General features: G+C 42.7%; 1 protein-coding gene across 3 annotated transcripts; it reads right to left on the bottom strand.

The window, feature by feature from the left end:
- Positions 1–509: 509 nt before the first annotated feature.
- ccdc80 (coiled-coil domain containing 80) lies at positions 510–19603 on the bottom strand. 3 transcript variants are annotated; one of them, XM_014967324.2, is made up of 11 exons: positions 19467–19601; positions 18258–19371; positions 17378–17575; positions 16486–16904; positions 14947–15279; positions 12974–13130; positions 10460–10596; positions 9035–9186; positions 6941–7044; positions 3745–3828; positions 510–1304 (listed from the first exon to the last, which is right to left on the bottom strand). In XM_014967324.2, the coding sequence occupies exons 2-11, from the start codon at positions 18946–18948 to the stop codon at positions 994–996; spliced, it is 2586 nt and encodes an 861-aa protein (XP_014822810.2). In that variant the 5' UTR covers positions 18949–19371; positions 19467–19601; the 3' UTR covers positions 510–993. The 3 variants fall into 3 exon arrangements, 2 of the variants coding, with proteins under 2 accessions (XP_014822810.2, XP_014822808.2); XM_014967322.2 differs by having other exon boundaries at positions 18258–19595; XR_015765137.1 differs by lacking the exons at positions 510–1304; positions 3745–3828 and adding an exon at positions 9469–9734 and having other exon boundaries at positions 6953–7044; positions 18258–19603.
- Positions 19604–20125: the final 522 nt, after the last annotated feature.

Genomic DNA, 20125 nt, shown 5'->3' with positions numbered 1-20125 from the left:
CTTTTAAACCAAGTTGCTCTCAACCAGGCAGTAAATGACTCAGCTAAACATGGTGGCTTCCTGCTTCCAAAACATCCACAAACCCTTTTCCTGCCCTCTACTTTGCAGTTGGGATTGCTACCTCTGGTCATTATGGCCAAACAATTTGTTGTCATTTGAGTTTCGTCAGATCACAGGACACAAGATTGAGGCTTTTCTTAAATCTGGTTTTTCATGGTTAGATGGCTTCCTCTTTGATGCTCAGGGTTAGGTACAAAATTCATTTCACTGCCGGTGGATAATGAAGCTCTTTCCAGCTTCAGGCAGCATCCTCAACAAGGTCATCTGGTTTCATCTTGAGGTCAATTCGCACATCTTGACATGTTTACATTAAACAAATTTGTTTTCTTAATTCCAATTTGTGCAATTATATGGCCAACGGACACACAGTTAGTGATGGTGAATACCAGATAATCCTTGTGTGTGAGTGAAAACATGTTTTCTAAAAGTCATTCAGTTTACTGCACCAGTAGTAAAAACATTTTTATTCATCATATTTGCTAGCATGATATAAATAGGAACATTGTAGAGCAACGTAGACTTTACAGAAGGGAAATAATGTAACAGATCTGAACAAAGGTCGGTAATTGCACTTTAGATGCCACAGATTTCCAATAAATACATATTCAAGCTCATTATCTACAAAAAAAAATAGATTTGTCCTGAAAATGTGAAAATGTAAATTCGACAAAGCAAGTAAAGGTGGTAGGTGGTTATACACGCTTGATGCTGGAAAGTAACAAATACAAAAAAACTCCAACCTGTGACTGGATAAAAGCCCACGACCTGCACCTCGTGGTACGATGTGCTGCACATGAAGGGAGCTCAGGAGTTTCCTTTAAGTGCTACAAAATATTTCAAAAGACTACATCCCTGACTACCATGTGGAGGATGGCTATAAAACTTCATGACAGGATATCAGAGGACCAGTTAACACGATTGTCGTTAATGGGCTTAATATCCGTAACCCTGGTGATAGCCTTCCTGGTAACCGTGTTGATGGTAGCCGTATCCGCCGTACTCGTCTTCCGGGCAGCGCATGCCGAGCGACTGCTGGATGGCCATCTCCTGCCTGCGAAGCTGCATGGAGTCCACCAGGTCGTAGATGATAGCCATGGACCACATGGGTGAGGGGTACCAGGACTTCACGTTGCCGTCTTTCCCCACAAGCAGCATGGAGAAGTACTCCGGGCTGATTTGGAAGTAGTTCCTCATGTCCTTCACCAGGGTGGCAGAGAGCCCTTCACGCTCCACTGTGGCACTGCCTGGGCAGAGGAAACACCCAAAGAACAGTTTGACGGTATCTAGAGGAGGGTTTCTTTGAACAGAGCAGAGTCCAAAGACATTATTATCTTTAGAGTTAGACTTTTCAGACTTCTAGACTTTATTCTCCCCAAGGGGAAATTCTTTTCCACAAACCCCTGCACTCCCAACGCTAACAACTAAGTAGACAATAACATACAGTATGAAATGAAACATAACATAAAATCATCACACAGCTCATTCTTTAGGGAGGCTATAACTGCGGGCATCAGGTGTTTCCCTTGGAGATTTTACAGACTCCTTTGACATTTGCTGGACCTTCAACTTATCCAGGACTCCAGCAGGCAAAATTCTGACTTTAGTATTTAAAGAAAATGGTCTCTCTAAAATTGCATTTCACTTTATCAAGGCCAGAGGACGGCAAAGAGCTTCACATTACATTCACACACACATTCACACTGATGGTGGCAAGCTACTGGATAGTAGCCACAGCCTCCCTGGTGCAGTCTGACTGAAACGAGTTTTCCAGGCCACTGGTGCCTCTGAAAATGGAAAACCAAGGTTACTACTCAATTGGCACCGCTAGCAAGGGGTGCCGCTTATGACACATTGTGCTACGTATGTTGCATGTGTTTTGGGATGAAGAGTGTAAAGTTTAGTGTACTATTGTAGTAAGTTGATACTCAATTAGCACCACTGGAAAGGCGGGTGAGGTGTCTCACAGTACATGTATGGCAGTGCATGTGACTTTTTCATCATCATCAATCATGGACAATAACTTGGAATCAATTAAAGCTGAGGTAGCAGTTTAGTAGAAGCAAGATATACTGCCACCCGAAGGTGGGAGTTAGCATCATTTAAACCCAGGGTTTTTCACCATCGTGGAAAATTTGTAATAAACTGACAAGTACGCATTAGTGCGAAAAAGTGAGTCGGTTTGTCGATTTTGCGTCAATTTGCGTGATCGTGGAATCACAAAAAACAGTTGAGACTGACTGACATAATTTGGCTCTGTACTGACAAAAACTGCTTTGGTTTGATTGATGCAGTAATATTTAAGCAGACATCTGCTATCTCGAATTCTCTGCTAATTATGTGGCCCGCTGGAGTCTAGAGGACCACATAAAAAGCTCTGAATGGCATTCTTTGGCCCCCGGGCCGTGAGTTTGACGCATGTTCTCAAAAGGTTTAAAAGCATTAGCAGCACTTTGTACCCTCTCAGTTTTGTTCCACTGATCTGTTCTGTCTTGGAGCACATCAGTGTGTGCGACTCATCCAGTGTGTGCTATCTGAGAGTAATGGTGTGGATCAAGTGTGGCCCGTTCAGGGCCGGTTTCTCCTCCAGACCATGTGGAATCGGTTTATCAGACACTACAGGCCCTACGCCCAGGTACACTTTCACTATTATTTAAGTCCAAAACATTCTGTGGCAGATCTGGTTCTGTGTTTGGTATTGTTATCATTTTCTCACATTTAACCTGAAAACCTTTTCCAGTTGTGTTGCCTTAAATCTGAAGTTTCTAATAAATCAACCGAGAGCTCCTGTACATAAAACATACTGCACTTTTCTAGAATTGCTGCTCTCTCAATGTGCTTTTGTGCTACATTTAACCCATTCTCTCTCTCTCTCTCTCTCTCTCTCTCAAAAAAAAAAAAAAAAATCTGGGAATGGCAGCCAGATCCAATGTCGTCCTTAATGTGGTGCGAGCTTCAATTAGACTGTCGTCAACTATTCCCATAAAGTCTTTTAGAACTGAAGTGTTGTAGAGATGAATGTGAGACCAGCTAGCAAAGAGAGGAAGCTCCAACCAAACTGAGCACCAAGTTGTGGATCCTCTCACACAGAGAAAACTTTGAACAAAAGTGTTCAGACAAAAAGGACTCTTACATCTGCCATTTAAAGCCACTCTGGCAGATCTGCTGTAGCCCTGCAGCTTCTGTATGCAGTTGTTTAATGGTTTGGGTTCAAGTTCATTTAAGCATTTGAAGATCAATTTAAGAACAATTAAATCGATAAGCTTGGAAAAGCCTAGAGTAACAAACTTAGCAGAAATATTACGATGATGAAATCTAACTGGCTTTTGGTATAAAACCTCCAAAGCCTAATATTTAGGAAAAGTTATTCCTAAATATTTTTTTCTGTGACTGTTGTTCAGTATAATCCCTATTTATTCCAATATGTAATATTGGGCCGTTTGCCACACTAAATCTGCTGTTTCAACGGCCCATTGAAACATTTATTAAAAGTTATTACAGAAATCTACTTTTATTTCTGCAAAATGACTTGCAACCGAGTGAGTTTCTGTCAGATAACGTGAATTTTCTCGTATCTCTATTAGTTTCTGTGGATGATGACTGTACTTTGTCATATTCTCCAACAACAAAAAGCATGTGAGGACCATGTTGTTACGAAAATGTCATTTTAAACAATAAAGCTCTTACCATTGATGGGATAAAGTTCCAGGACTCCGCCCATGTCCGGCAGCTCCGTACCGACCAGCTTCAGGACGGCGATGTGCCTCAGACCTGAAACATCACGGTAAACACAGCACCAATAAATGCAACATAAGGAGTGAGGGAGAAGCTGCATCCAGCTGCGTCGTGTCCATCCGCCTTCTTGCTGATGTGAACCGACGGCTCCTGGAACGAAGCCCGAAACGGCCGTTCTGTACGTGAAGGGAGGAGAACTCGGAGGTGGTCTGGAAAATCCTGCCAACAAATTGTTTCCTCTAAAGTGGGAGAGCCGCGAGAGAATGCTGGCTTCACTTGGTGAGCGCCAACGCTAAACGGCAGGAGGAAACCTCCCAGGAGAGGTGGAGGTAGTCTGGAGGTGGGGTGGGGGAAGAGAACCGCTCCGGGTTCCAACATGGCCAAGATCAACACACGAGGAAGGAAAAAGTCCTGGTGTGGCTGAGCAGGATAACACGCCACGTGTGGTTTTTCTTTAATCACACATCATGTTTTTCAGTGATATTGCCATGAAGCAACAACACGCCTAGAAGAAATGCTCTGAACCTTTAAGACAACCTTGAAACAGATAATTCTGCATTGCAGCAGTGAGTATCTACTGTAGGTAACATTCTTCACGACTTCGTTTGTAAGAAACATGGGACTGTTCTTTAAATCTTAACAGACAGCTTAGACCAAGAGTCTGCAACGTTTACCGCCCAAACAGCCATTCTCACCCCTCAGTAGTTTCTGTTCACCGTAAAAATGCGCCAATTGGAATCATCTTTTAATGCATTTCAAATATTGTCTAAAAAACTTAAAGGACCTACACTGAGAATGTGCCGATTTTTCTCCATCTCTGATTAATCAATTATTTGTCCAAATATTTGATAGATTAATCAATAACTAAAGTAAGCATCACCACTGACTGCTGGTTATAAGGTTACTGGGATCAGAACCAAAATCGACACAAAACACTTAAGAAAACTCCACACAAATAAACGGCATTTCACAGAAGATTCAGGATTTTTTTTAAGCCTTTTTACCTTTATGCTTCATCAAATTATACCAAAATAAATCCAGCAGTATAGAATGGCTCCTACAGTGGTGACATTAATGGACCCTTTCAGACTCTCTGCCTCAATAAAAACTGTTTTATTCTAACTTACCTTTGGTTCTAAATATAGCTGTAGAAATTTCCCCCACAATAAATCTTTCAAGTTGTACAGGAGTTCTGTTTGGACTAAACATAAACCGTACTAAAAGTAATAAAAGTGATAAAATGATTGATGATCTGACTTCACTTATGTATCATAGAAATAATAATAAAAAAAAGAGAAAGTTGAGGGTTAATGACACGACTCTTAAATTTTCATAAGAGTTGAAGCGACTAGGGTGTGAAACCCTGAATATCTGTTTTTACAGACAAGCGGAGCTGTCCAAGGGTCTGTCCGGTTTACATTTATCAGCCATATTTCTGTCAGACCCGTCAAAATTGTTCACATTTGCAAAGTTTTGACATAAACGGCAGTAATAACTTTTAAACTGCAGTGGAAACGTTGAGCAACAGGCGTCCTGCCAGAGGAAGGGAGAAAAAAAAAGACTTGTAAGCATTAGAGAAAAGAAGAGAACAGCTCGGTGCCAATTTCATCATCTGGGATCTTTCTGCGAGCGAATACGTTAACACACACACACACACACCCACACACACACACACACACATCCACCAGAAATATGGGCTTCATATCTGAGATTTACAACAAACAGAAAAAGTTTGTGTCATTCATTTTTCACACATGAGGAATTTATTCGTACATTTATAAGAGTCCATAAGACTTTGGCAGAGTGTGACCACACACATTGCTGGATGAGGTAAATCATACCAGGAAGCAAAAAAGTGTTTCTGATTAAATTTCACCATTTGGATTTAATAAATAACCTCATCCTTTCTATTTAAGTGGATAGATGAGCTTGAAAAACTTCAGACATGTCCATAAATTTCAGCATTTTTAATAACTTATTGTTGCGTGCTACTAAGGAATGCAGTAAAGAAAAGACAGATTGAAGCAAACCAACTGCTGTGATTATATTGCTGTAAATGTGAGTGTATCCATGGAAGAAAATAAAAGATAAATCTTTGTTTCCGGTTTGAATTTAATCTCGGCTTGAACTTTCTCTTCCTCTGAAAGCACAGATCGTACATAGGAGCTGGAAACGCTAACAGCTAGCAAACGTGGCGGAAAACTAAAGAAAAAACTCTTTGTTGGTGTTGATTCACTGCAGTCCATTGGTTTCTGACTAGGAAACAAAATTATCTTTTTTATATCTCATTTCAAAATGGCTCTGAATCTTCAGGTCCTCAGGGAGGCGGGGAAAAATAAAAGTTATCTAGCATTCTTAGTTAAGTCATTAGCAAGGTTCCAGAACAGCGAATCTGTTTCCATTTGTTTCTGAGGAATACCTGGTACTTCAGCGTGAACTGTGATGTCACCATGTGGGCCGGTCATACTGAAGACACAACAAACATGGCGGAAAACAGAGAGGCACAAAGCAGCCGCCATCTTGCTACTACGATCTTCTGCCCCGTTGTGTAGCTGTTGATGACGCTTTGTTTCCAAAGCGGATGAAAGCAGGCGTTTGCTCTCAACAATTTGTTGGTAAAACTTACCCACTTATTCAAGTCAGGAAAGAAATGCACTGCCTGACAAACACTCGTAACGTCGTGCACATTTTTTCTGACTTCTGACAGTTGTGTAAGTAAACTAAGGAGCTAAATTAGGGCCATAAAGTTTGTTTGAAAGAAAGAAGAAATTAAAACTGACAAAAAAAAAAAGATTTGAAATTGAAAGATAATCTTGAAATTGAAAAAAAAAGTTTATAAAGTTTTGAAACTGAATAAAAGTGTTCTGTAACAGAAAAAAATGAAACTGAAAATACAGATTTGAATGTTTTAAAAAAAATCCTAAAAAAAAATGTTCAAAACTACTTTTCAGATTGAAGGTTTTTTATTTTTTTCCCCAGCTTCAATTTATTTTTCCCTTTGAACAAACTTCATGGCCCCTATTTAGAGGTTCTGATTGTTTTTTCCTCCTCCTGTTTTAACCATAAACTCGTGAGCTGACCTCAGAGCGCTGAGCGAACTGGTCAGACACTGCTTGCTGACGCGACAGGTTGCTTTCGGACGGCTCACCCAGATTGCACGCCTGGCTGCTCAGGGCGTACAGCTGCTGCTGATAGGACCACTCCTCGTCGCTGGGGGCGGAGATGATGAACAGCCGACGTCTCCATCTGAACCTGCAATCAAGGAGAAATTTCCGCCTGAATCTAAGTGGCACTTTGGTGCAGCAGTGAAAGCTCGGTGCCAAGACAAGCAGTTTATGCATGTACTCTGCATATTCCCATACAATTACTTCCAGAAGGGCGACAACCCCAAATTATGGTTGAGAACCTGCCACATCACAGCAGTCGGGAAACCAATATTCTCCACGGTCGCCATGGGAACAAAAGACGGCCTTACTGCTTCAGACGTCTCGTGAAAATATGTGACAGCATTGATTTAGCCTCGACAAACTGCAGGGGTTTGTGCTACTTTTAACGGCTGCAGGACCCGTACAGAGAGGCAGCTGCTGTCTGCCGTGTTCTGACCACAGCACCCATAAAATCTGGTCCCACTTGTGGCTCAGAGAAAAAACAGGAGCAACACGATCGGACCACTCAGGATCTCACATTCAGCTTCTTAGACCAACTGTCTTTGCGTCTTATCTGTGCGTCAGGATGATAAACTGCTGATGCAGCAACAGTCATAAATAAAGTTTTTATTATTGGTTGAAATCTCTTCTTCCATTCTCCCACATAACTTTGGATAAAAACTATTAATACATAAATCATATTCAGGTTATTGCTTTCATAAGAATAGTATGAACTCCTACAACTGCCCTTTGACCTGAGCTCAACGCTTCGTTTGGAGTGGGCCAAAACATTTTTATTCTTTATCTAGATCTAGATGTGTGTGTGTGTGTGTGTGTGTGCGTATTATAGGCACAGAGTCTGAATGGTTTCTGTGTCAAACAAGAGCTTCTGCATCCATCTAAGTCAGTATTAGCTTGATGTGTCCCTTCCCTCTTGGCTGTGGCGTCTCTTCATTTTCTAATACTTGGAGTGATATCAAGAAAAACTTGATCTTTCGTGACGTCGGGGAAACAGATCAGTTCACGCTAATGGTTTTGTTTAAGTTTAGTTTACCATAGAAGTGTCTAGAACAGGGGTCTCCAACCTTTGTCCTCAATATTTTCCATTCTTCTGGTTTTAGATGCTGCTCCAACACACCTGAATTGAACAACTGAATTATCCCCACAGACTTCGATAGATGAATCGGAGTTTTGAAGCCAGCTGATCCACAGATCAGCTGGCTTCAATCTCTACATGGTCATTTGAGAGTTGTCTAAAATTTCCAGGCATCACCCTCTGATCAGAGGTAAGACAGATGATTGTCCTACCCTTGTTTTGAAGGCAGCTGACCTTCTTGGACTTCGGCTGTTTAATTAAACATTTCCTCCATCAAATCTTTTAAATATAATCATCATAATACATGTTCTTTCTCGTTCGTAAATTCACAAAAAGAAAGACTTTCCAAGTTCTCTTCTGATTCTAAGCCGTGCATCGGAGAATTAACAACAAACAGAGCCAGAAATAAATTTGCCAAACTTATATTAGGTCATCAAACTAGTTTTATATCAAACAGATTATCATTATTTGTTTTTGAGGCATATGGTCACATTTTATAGCACAATCAAGTAAATGTTACCTTCAGTTATTATAAAAAGACTATATATCTCAAATATGACTTCGTAATTTAAAGGCATAAAATTGGGCCTCTGTCTCTTTAAGAAACTCCTGCTCTTTCTGAAACTCCGCCTTCAGGAAGACGTCACAACATGGCTCCTCTATTAACCCTTTAGCAGCATTTTTACCAAAGTTGCAGTGAGAAGTAACTCATATAAAGAGCTCAGGCTCCACCAGGTGTTTGCTAATTGGTGCTGACTAGCAACAATCAGCATGATGCAAAGCTCAAAAGAGCAGATATTACAAAATACTGCCCTTTTAAGTTTAGGAGGTAATTACTTTTCACACTGTGGCATGTTGGTCAGGACAGACTTTTTCACCCAATGAATGGTTATGAGATGTTATTTCAAAACATCTTTTTTGTTTTCCCTCTGAGACTATTCAAAAAGAGATGAAATCTGTAAAACGGTTATGTGGTGCGCTCTGCGTTGTTGAATCCCACCTGGACAGAAAGTTTTCCAAAGACCGGGGTTTGTCCTCTTTCTTACAGACGACTCCGTCTCTCTTCTGCTGCTCCATCTCCCGGATTCGAGAGGAGAAGGTGTCAATGTAGTCGAACACCGCTTTCATGGCGATGGGGACCTCATAGGACTGCTGCTTAAAAAAACCCCAAACAGAAGACATACACAAAAATGAGAACGTTAGAAGTCGAATGAATGAAATAAAACATGTTTTCTGAGGCGGTTTGAGAAACGGGAAGTGTGTTTGTGACTTTGCAGTGAGCTTTGCCACCTTCCAAACATTCGCCGCAGTAACTTCTGGGAAGCAGCGAAAACACCGAAGATTTGGTGAACAACGTGTGTGTAGAAAAATGCGGCGACTCTTGCGCCTCCGCGGATGTGCTGAACTCGCGGCGCGGCGCGTTCTCCTTCGCACCTTTTTCCTGTCTCTCTCTCTCTCCGCCTCGCTCTGTCTCCCTTGCACGCCCACGGCCGTGTACGCTCACAGGCGGCCCTGTCTCTGTCAGCAGAGGATGCGAACACTGGCCTCTTTGATGGGTCTGTCCAAAAACAGCCAGCTGGTTTACTCTGGCACACACACATCCACGCACACACACACAGCTGCTGAGCAAATGTCATGCTGTGTGAATTAAAACAGTGTGTGAGTGGAGCTACTGTGCCAGCAGCGTGAGGCCAGGTCACCTTCAAAGAAAAAAGCGGGGAAATGGAAGCAGATGAGAGGCGAACATGCGGACTGAGAGCGTTCACACGTCCACAACTGTTCTCACTTTTCCAAGTTACAACTTCAAACTTAGACGTGTCGATCATTCAGTCAAGTTTATTTTCTTAGCACGTTTTTAATCAACGCAGCAGTTCAGAGTGCTGCACATCATAACAATTTAAAAAACATCAAATAGACAACAGAAACTCAGAAAGTAGAAATAATGCAAAAATAATCTCATAATTCTAAGATTATAATGTCATAATATTGCAAGAGAAGTTGTACAATTTAATGGTTCCAGTCCTTTCCTGTCAAGAAACTCATTCATTCATCAGATCAAAATTCACAGACGCCCCAAAGTACAAATGGCCAATTAAGAAAAAAAAACTAAATTCATAATAGAATTGGATTGTGTTAATCTGCTCTCAGGTAGTTTCCCATCATGTCATGTTGGAGTATCTGTGCTGAAGAAAACATGAAGATAGAAAACAGGTTTTTTTGTGAAACTTTTAATGTATCTAAAGTTTTCTGATGTAAAATTTACAGAATTTACAATATCTTGTGATGGTTTCAGGCTGAATATTCAGCTTTTGGTCTCCCCAAGTCATCTAGTAGTGATTTACTGAATTAAACAGAAAACATCCTCCATGATGTCACTGTGGAAACAACCTGCTGCTTGCAGGTTCCTAGCAGAGCGGGCTCTCACCTTGACTCTCATGTCGGTGTCGGTGAGGACCATGTAGAACTCATCGTACGTCATCCCGAACTCCTTCCTCAGCTCTGTGATCAGCTCCTGGTTGACCAGGTCCTCCTGACGGAGACCCTTCATGGGTTTGTCGTTCTCTGAAGAGCGGGATGACAGATTCTGTGAGCTTCCGGGGTTTCTTAGAGACACTTCACTGAATTTTATTGGAATTTAACGGGACGCCGCAACATACATTTGGGCATAAATATGAATTTGACGGTAAAAGATTCACACGATTCAAAATGATCTTCAAAGATAAGTCTGGAAGGTGTGGCATTCCTTTGTACCCATCTGGTCCACTATTTTTCAAAGTGGGGGAGTTTTGAAAACTCATCGTTCCACTTTGTGTTGGTCCATCGCATGAAATCCCAATTAAACATATCGAAGTTTGTGACAAACTGAAAATGCGAAAGTGGTGTCAATACTTTTCAGATTACAGGCAAAAGATGTAAAATGACTTGGCATTTCGACACACCCCAAAAACAGTACATCTCCCACTGCTGACTTTAAAACAAAGTTGCAGTAAAGCATGTATCTGCCTGGAGCGGCCAGATGGGAGGCTGCGGCGTAAATCACACGCTAACTCCACAGAGAGTGGCTTTCATTCTGTGGGATCCGTCTGGATTAGATGAAGAGGACTGCATCTGGCATGCTGCGGGCCGGTGAAGCAAAGTAAAGGCCTCTAATCAGCCGTCCCGTCCCAGATGTGCGCATGAGACGCAGACCACAGAACGCCGTGTTTTGATGAGTGGCTGAGCCGCTCTCTGTTGGGCAGTGAGCAATCCCAACAGGAGTCCAGACTCTGTGGACCAAAGTCCAGAGGACACACACCTAAAAGATAAAACCTTTGTTTTTGATAAAAAGGTTTTGGCATTAGAAACACTTTTTTCACATCATATGAGTCACATGATCCACAACATCCAGGAAGACGACAGGAAGTGTTTGGAAGATCATGATGTGGGATGCTTTTCATGACTTAACTGTGACAAATATGCAGGTTTTCCAAACAAAGAAAATATAAGCTGAGTAATGCTGTTGGATGCAGATAATGTTAGCTAACTGGCTTTGTTCCATTGGTCATACAGTTGAGCGAAATGGAATTACGAAAATAAATTAGCTTAATGGAAACATGCCAATTAAAAATACTTCAAGTTATTCAATAAAACGTTTTGCGTTTCAACAAAGTGGTTTTTCAGCCGTATCAAAATTCGTGTAGTTTGTATAACTGCAGCAGAAACGCTTTTTTCGCATCACACCAGTCACATGATCAACAATCACAAGTTACTACTGGCGGAAAACATGAAGAAGACAACAGGAAGTGGTATGAGGGTGACGGCACAGCATGTTTTTTCATGACTTATTGAATGAACAGACATGTACATGCTTGATTTTAATTGGGTTTCTTATTTAATGGAAACATAAAATTTAGCTTTTTTTTGACATTAGTGGAATATTGACAAAGGTTTGTGCACATTTGTAATGGGAAAGCAGCTAAAGGAGCTCGTTCTAAGTCAATAAAAAGTTCCAGTTCAACTGGCAGATTATTTTACGTATAACCTGGGAATGATGCCTTGTCATGAGTGAATTAATCTGCCAGTGGAATAAGTACTTTTTAAAGAATTAATATTAAGAAATTATTGGCTTAAAACTAGCTCCTATATCTTGTTGAAAAATTACTTGAGCTAGTTTCATCTTATTTCAAGTGTATTACGATGTTTGTGCTGAAAACTAGAAACATGTGGCCTCAGGAGATATTAGATTACCATGACTTGTGTCTGGTTTTAATCCTGACGTTTTAAAAACAACATTAAAAGGTGATTTTTTTTTTTTTTCCTTTCCAAAAATAGCTGCATGAACAGATGCAAGTCTTGAGAACACGGCTGTTCCAAAACAACACGGCGAGACTCTGGGCTGGAAGAGGAAGGAGGGAAGTGCGGCTAAGCTGAATCAGTGGCGGGGGCGGAGGATGACGTGAGCACATTCCATCTGGATGAAAACCTCGCCGACAAGAGGAGAGACAGACTCGTAAAGCGGCTTCGCTCCTCGTGAAACAAACGCAGAGCGACCGACTCCGAGGGTTTGGGACGACTGGGGTTTCCCAAGCTCCAGTGACACAGCACATCCCTCCAAACCAGCCTTCATCGGTTTTCCACCTCAAAACAAAGTTTTGATAGTTTATAGGACAGTTTGCGTTACGCCGCTGAAAGGATTTCTGGGAAAGCTGGCTGGTTCGCTCCACAGGACCAGACACCTGCGGTTTGGGTGTGATTGGATCACTGATGCCTGGCTTGGCTCACTTCTAACGTCTGGACTCGACGTAGTTACATCCCGGCAATACCAGAACTTCAGAAACCCGTCCACCAAAGTCTCACACTGTTAGTTAAAGTTCATGAAGTGATATAGAAGCTGTGTGACTTGCTGTTAAATTTGCTCCAAACTCTAATCAGAACCAGGATCCCATTTCGAGGAGCTCACCTATCTGATAGTGGTCGATCTTCATGGTGGAGTTGGTCAGGGAGCCAAAGATGGTGATGATGGAAACTTTCCTGATGGCCATCTCACACACAGACTCCAGGTACTCGTCCCTCTGCTGGACATACATTCTGTTCTCCTCACTGGGGGAGGTGATCAACTGGAGGAAAGGAGGGAAGGTTAGGGTAACATATACGTGCCATAAACACACATGCAGCCTGTGCTGCAGAGGAGATGCTTACATTAACCTGCATGAAGTGGGAGAACATTTTCCCACCCTGCTGAGAGCAGCGCTGCGATAAGGAATCCGTACCGGCTACCAAACGGAGACATGAAGTCTGCTAGCACTCTGCTGTGCAGCCCAGGCTGCAGCAGGAGAATTTATGGACAAACTTTGGAGCAATTGTGAAGCTTTAGAACTTCAGAAGTGCAAAAGAGTGGATAATCTAATCCCCGTGGCGCCCAGAGGTGTTTCCTGCTCCCCCGCAGTCAGTAAAAGGTAATTACACTGTAAAAACAAATATTTGCATATTCAACAGTGGAAAACAGTAAAATTGTGGCAGGTAAAATCTGTGAACTATAAAATGATTTAAAAACAAAACTGAAGTCGGCAGAAAATAGTGACCAGGCCTGAAATCTGGGTATGGTGATGGACACAGAACTGAACCTTCAGAGAAACATAAAGACAGTCACAAAGTCAGCCTTCTATCACCTGAAGAACATTTCTAGGATTAAAGGACTGATGTCGGAGCAAGAGCTAGAGAAACTCATCCATTTGTTTAGTCGCACTGATTACTGCAACAACGTCTCCTCAGGTCTGACTGAAAACATTAATCCTCCTTAACGGTTTTCACGGTTGTTGGCAGCATGTTGTGCTCATGATGTTCGTATGTTTTCATGGTGTAAAACACTTTGAACTGCCTTGCTGCCGAAATGTGCTAAACAAATATACTTGATTGATTGATTGAAACTGTTGATTTGATGTGAATTGCTGATGAAAACAGTGCATTTTACATCTGTTCATTTTTGGGAAAAACATTGTTTATTTTTCCTGCAGTTAAAGCACTTTAATTTACAGTGAAACACCGACTCCAGCATCGTTAACAGTAATCTTGTTGTTGCCCAACCCAAAAAAACATCAATCTTAAATTGTTAAAAACATAAATCATACATCACCTCTAAGTCACTTTCTCAAGCTGACTTGCTCTCATACCGCTACGCTCCGCTCATCACTCTGGCACTTTCATAAAATACAAAAGATGACAAAAAGGCTTCTGCATCCCACCTTGAAGGGTTCTGAGAAAAGAACTGCTGGGGGTGTTTCCCAACTGTTTATTGAATTTCTTTAAACTGAGGCTGATGTGTTGCTTTTTGCAATCTTACTATATATCTGTTGTTATTTTTGTCTAATGTTCAAACTTGCAGTAAATGCTTATTTTACCAGATCAGCACATTTAAAAGGACAGTATTGTGTATTTTCCAGCCCATTTTAGAATTAAAACAATCGCATATTGCAATACACCCATGAGCTTGTGTGTTGTGTCATTTTTCCACTCAGGATGAAAGAACAGCTCAGATGTAACAGCTCAAACTCCAAATGGCCGTCATGCCCATGGTCAGTGGATGCTATCGTCTGTTTCTGCTAGAGGCCACTTCCTCAGCCGTCATTTACTGACTCAACACAGGTACTTAATCACAGGGCTACTCGTGGTTATGAAATTAATTTTGGAGGTGAATTTAAGCTTATTTTGTTTTCTCTTGGCAAACAGGACAACAGCAGTGGGTGTTAGCTGTAATGAACGACACGATAAACCAAACAGAGAAGGCCCAAAGATGTTGAGAAAAGATACATGCAGGTAGCAAAATGTTGATGGACATAGAGTAATATCTATGTGCAATATGTTCCCCTGTCATTAGGGCCTGGAGGGGAGGTAATGTACTATTACTGGACTGTAAATGTTGTGTCGTGCTCTCACCAGCAGCCGCCTCCTGTTCTCAAAGTAGTCCAGGAAGGAGGCCAGGGCGCCCTTGGGAGGGGGCGTTGGCTTCTTTGTGGGTTTCGGGTAGTCCTGCCTTTCTGGGTACTTTGTCAGCTTCCTCACATTTTTCCTCTTCTCCTCTTTCCGGGGTTTCTCTCCTCTCCTGTCAGGTTTCTTGATGTTCTTGATGCCATTCTTTCTCTTCTTCTTATCGTGCTTACTTTTGACTTTTTTAGTCGGACTGGGATCCGGGACAGATTCTGTCTCCTCTGGGCCGCTCGTAATCGGCTGGCCGGGTTCGTAGTTGTCCTCGTAGTCTTTAGGTGGCACCTGCAGGCGGAATCATGCTGTTACCATGACGATAGCCATAAAGATAACTTACCCAGTTTGAGGATGGAAAAATCAAAAGCCTGCCCAGAACTTGAGCCCAGAAGCATGGATAGTGACGGTAGCCAAGGTGAGCAGATCAATTACATCTGAACACATTCTATTTATTCACACAGATTAGCTTAACGGTCTGAATATGCCCGCGGTCACTTTAAGAGGCTGCCTACGGTCAGTAGGTGACCCAGTGGAAGCAGCTGAGGAAATTGAGATCAATTGACAAATCTCAATCCAATCAGGCATCTGTGGGACACTCTGGTCAAACAAGTTGAATCCAACTTACAATACTTAAAGGATCTGCTCCAAAACCACCTTCAGGGGTTTTAGTGGAGGTTATACATCAACAGGTCAGAGTTGTTTTGCTAGTCTAAGCTGCACCAACTCACTAGTAAGCAGATGGTTGCAATATTATGCTCAATTGGTTGCTGAAAAGCGGCATATAAATTTGCAGCAAACTGCCTTGTTCCATGGAAAACAGGCTCATTTTTGGCTCTTTGGGCTCAAATTCTTCCCATAAAATACAAAATGGCTTCTTTGAATCAAGAAAGAGAGTCTGTTTGTGTCTAGTTAGAAAAAACCCACAACCAAATAAAACAATCGCATATTGCAATAAATCCATGCACTTGTGTGTCATGTCATTTTTCCACTGAGGTTGTAAGAACAGCTCAGATATAACAGCTCATATTCCATATGGCCGTCATGCCCATCCATGGTCAGTGGATGCTATCGTCTGTTTCTGCTAGAGGCCACTTCCTCAGCCGTCACTTACTGACTCAACACAGGTACTTAATCACAGGGCTACTCGTGGTTATGAAATTAATTTTGGAGGTGAATTTAAGCTTATTTTGTTTTGACAAAAAGGACAAAAGCAGTTTCTCGTTTTTGTGCTACATGAGAGCAATTTGTGCTTTTATGACAACACAAACAACACGTCACAATTTTTGTTCTTTTAGAAAATACAAACACGCGAGTTTGGCGCATGTTTAATAATTAATGTTTAATAACTATCTCCATAATGTATAAATATATTTAAATAGAAAGAAAACTGCTGTAAACACTCTTCGGGTGTCATTTCACCCGAACAAGGACGTGGAACCGTTAAACTGTTACCGACAGTTAGCTATGCTATGTTGCTAACTGATGTAGCATTACCTTCTCCGCCTCGTTCTTCTTGGCGGACTTCGTCTTGGTGGGTTTGTGTGAAACAGGAACCAGCTTGTGGCTGTGAGAGTCTCTGTTGTCCTTGTCGGTGCGGTTGTCTCCGGTCGGGGTGGTTTTAGCTGGGTACCTCTCGCTGTGGTTGTCATCGTAAGGATCAGCTGTTGTTCTGGAAGGCGGGAGCCACACGGCTGTGGTCTGGGCTCGGGTCTGCCTCTGGGTGGTGGTGGTGGTTCTCCTGGTTGTAGTGGTGGTAGGTTTGGTGGTGGTTGTGGTTGTGGGTCTGGTTGTGGTTGGTGTTGGTGCTGTCGTGGGCCGTGTGGTGGTGGTGGTGGTAGCAGCTGTGGTTGAGGCCTGTGTGGGCTTTCTGGGGAACTTCTTCATTGGTTTTCTCTGTACAGGAGGAGCAGGAGCTATTCGACAGACAAACCGAGATAACCTTTAACTTTAAGGAAAGTATTCTTACAAGTACTATATTAATACAAAATATTGTATTAAAATATCTACCCAATTATGATCATGTAAAAAATGTTTTTGAGTGTTTTGAAAATGTATTTAAAACAGAAAAAAATATTCAATTTACACAAATATTCACAGACTTTGCTTAACACCTTGTTGGTGAAACTCAAAATGAATCTCTTTCCACTGGTCTTTGTTCCAACAGCTTAGAGCAGGTATTTTACAAAAATAGATTTTTTTACACATTTCTTAAAAATGTCACCATGAAATGACAGTACGGTATGAAATGTGAAAAGAGCAAGCTCCTCCAATATGAGTCAGACTGTAGATATGGTCATGTTTAGGCAAGAACCCCCCACATCTGGTCACCCAATAATTCTTTTGGCTTGGTTTTTAAGACTAAGAAGTCTAAAAAGTGTGGACTTGCCTGTCTGTGTTACGTCCTCCACCTGACCCTCCACACCTGCTGCTTTACACTTCTGGACAAAGCCCTTCTGACGCAGCTTCTCCAGCTTCCTCATGGGTGACTGGTCAATGACCTCATACATGGCCTCCAGTCTGACTGGGTAGGGGTACTTCTCCTCCACCTGCAGGGTTTTCTTCAGTAGCACCATTCCAAACTTACCTGGAGGTCAAAGAAAAGTAGAATGAAGTAAAGAAGAAATGTGTGGCCCACATTGATACTTCCCATTTAATCTTACCATCCTAAATATTACTGACTACAACACAGAGTCTGCAGAAACCACTTAGTAAGCAGTACACATGTGTTTTAATCTCATTAACCATAAAATTGCATGAATTGTAAATGTGAAAATAAATTTGCAAAGTAATGGAAACACCCCAATTTCTGACCCCCAAAAAAATCGCTCTTCTAAACTAGAAAAGCCCTAAATTAGCTAGAAAAAAAAACCCTCCGAAATATTTAGATTAATCGAAAATGTTCGACTTTTGAATAACTTTTACGAAGTGTCCAAGTTTTTGTAGAAACTTTCTGAGATTTATGTCAAATTTCTGAGGATTTTATTTTTTTCTCGCACATCTTCGACTTTTGGAGCTCAGAACTTTCCTTGCCTTTTCTAGACAATGTTATACAAGAGTCGCATAAAAAAATGTATATGAACTTCTGGGGGAAGTTTACTCCTCACTTTTTTCAATGGCCATCGTATTGTATAAAACATGCATTGAACTCGGTGGTTGTAATGTGAAAATAATATGATAAAGTTCCAGGGTTACCGATACTTTCGCCAGGCATTGCACACCTGTAAAGTCAACACTTCCAATTGCTGCATCGATCTTTCACACCTTACCCTTCTCCAGTTTGAGGAAGCTCATCAGCCTGGGGATGAGCGCCGTGTCCAGCGGCTCCTGCAGGATCTTCCCCTCGGCGGTGATCCTCCTCACCTTGCCCCCCATCTCGCCCTCCTGATGGAACATCACGATCTGGTGGACGTGCCTCTCGGCCAGTTCGCAGTAGACGTCCGTCTTGAGGAGAGACATCATGAGCCGGTAGTAGCCCTCGGACTCGTGGGGCGCTGAGATAACCAGAACCCGGTTCTTCCCCGCGAAGCTGGCCAGCAGGTTGGGTGACCCCGCACTGTTGGGCATCCTGGAGATCCTGGCCCTCGCTCCCGGAGTGCCCTCATCCTGCAGCATGTCCGACCGCTGCGGCAAGCCGATCTGCCCGGCGCCCCCTCTCCGTGGCCGTAACCCCCCACCTCCCGCTCTTCTGTCCTTCGACGCCCCTGTCCTGACGGGAACACGGGCCCCCTCATCTGACTGTACATTTCCGCCGCCCGTTGAGCTCTGTGAAGTGATCGCGGATCCAAATTCCGGGCGCAGACGCCCGACGAAGCCCTCCTTGTCGGTTGCGCGCGGCTGGGCACGTCCGGTCTTTACGCGTCGGCGGAGTGGCATCCTCTTCAGATGAGTTTGTTTGTCGGCTTCGGTCCAGGTGATCAAATAAATCAGAGCCAAACTGACACAAACAAACGCCCTCATTGTGGATCCTTCAAGTAAAGCAAACCCACCCAAAAGGAAAAAAAACAAAAGAAGGGGAAAAAAAGATCCAGCAGCGGAGCTTCGGTGATGTTCTGTAGTTTCCTCACAGCATTTGGTGTCTTATTAACTCCAGATGAAGACAGACAGAGGACAGGACGCGCAGTTGTTCAGAGGGATCGCGTTCAGAGCGCGCCCTCCGCTGCGGGAGGAAACCAAACCGCACGAAAACAGGCCGAACGGGCTGTGCGTAAAGTTTAAATCCACCAGTTCATCCCAGAAACACGCGGGGTCCCGCCGAAGAATTCATAGCCAAGAAGAAAGCTGCTCAACCCGCCGAGAGAGAAGTTTTAGACGACGTCGATTAAATGCCGAACTTCTCCCTAAACCTCCGGCATTGTCCGTTTCCAGAGAGAGAGAAACTTCCTGATGAATGAAGGAGAGGAAGAATTCCAGTTTGAGGCTTTGCAGAGAAAGAGAGAGAGACAGAGACAGACTGCACAGGGAAAACTCGGTTCTACCTCTTTCAAGGTCCTCCTCTGGCAGCTGGGAGCAGTGGAGCTTTGTCCACACAAACCTCAGCCTCCGGACTGTTGGCAGTGCGCAGTCAGGAGGAGCTGGCCCAGGACGCGCAGCTGCCACTTCACTCTGCAAACACACTCCTTTCTTCCCCCAAATGTAAAACAGAGGCGTCTTCCTGTACGGTTTAAAGGGGCAGTATTATGTAAAAATCAACTTTTTAAACATGTCATATTATAATGTTATACACTCAAAACAAATCTACCTGCATTGTTGCTTCGATTCTTTCTTGCATGTTAGAGAAATTCTTTAATCTCCATGGTAACCATTCAGCTGTCCAAAAACGTCTGGGTGGACCTAGCCCCGCCTTCTAGGATGAAGCTCCTTCTTGGAGCTGCAGAGGTTAAGCTTCCGCCTTACAGCACCGCCCTCCCCACTCAGCTCCTTCAGACTAGCCTGCAGCAATTAGCAAACACCTCTGCTGAGCTCGTTATAGGAGCTACTTCTCAGAGCAATGCTGGTAAAAACATTAAAGGGTTAATAGAGGAGCCATGTTGTAATGACTTCCTGAAGGTGGAGTTTCAGAAAGAGCAGGAGTTTCTTAAAGAGACAGAGGCCCAATCTGAATGCATTAAATTACAAAGTCAAATTTCCTTTAAGT

Source organism: Poecilia mexicana, unplaced genomic scaffold, assembly GCF_051168715.1.
Source record: "Poecilia mexicana isolate PSO_F unplaced genomic scaffold, ASM5116871v1 scaffold_2, whole genome shotgun sequence".
NCBI lineage: Eukaryota > Metazoa > Chordata > Actinopteri > Cyprinodontiformes > Poeciliidae > Poecilia > Poecilia mexicana.
Note: the sequence above shows the minus strand (reverse complement) of the source record. Positions and strands in the feature narration are given on the sequence as shown.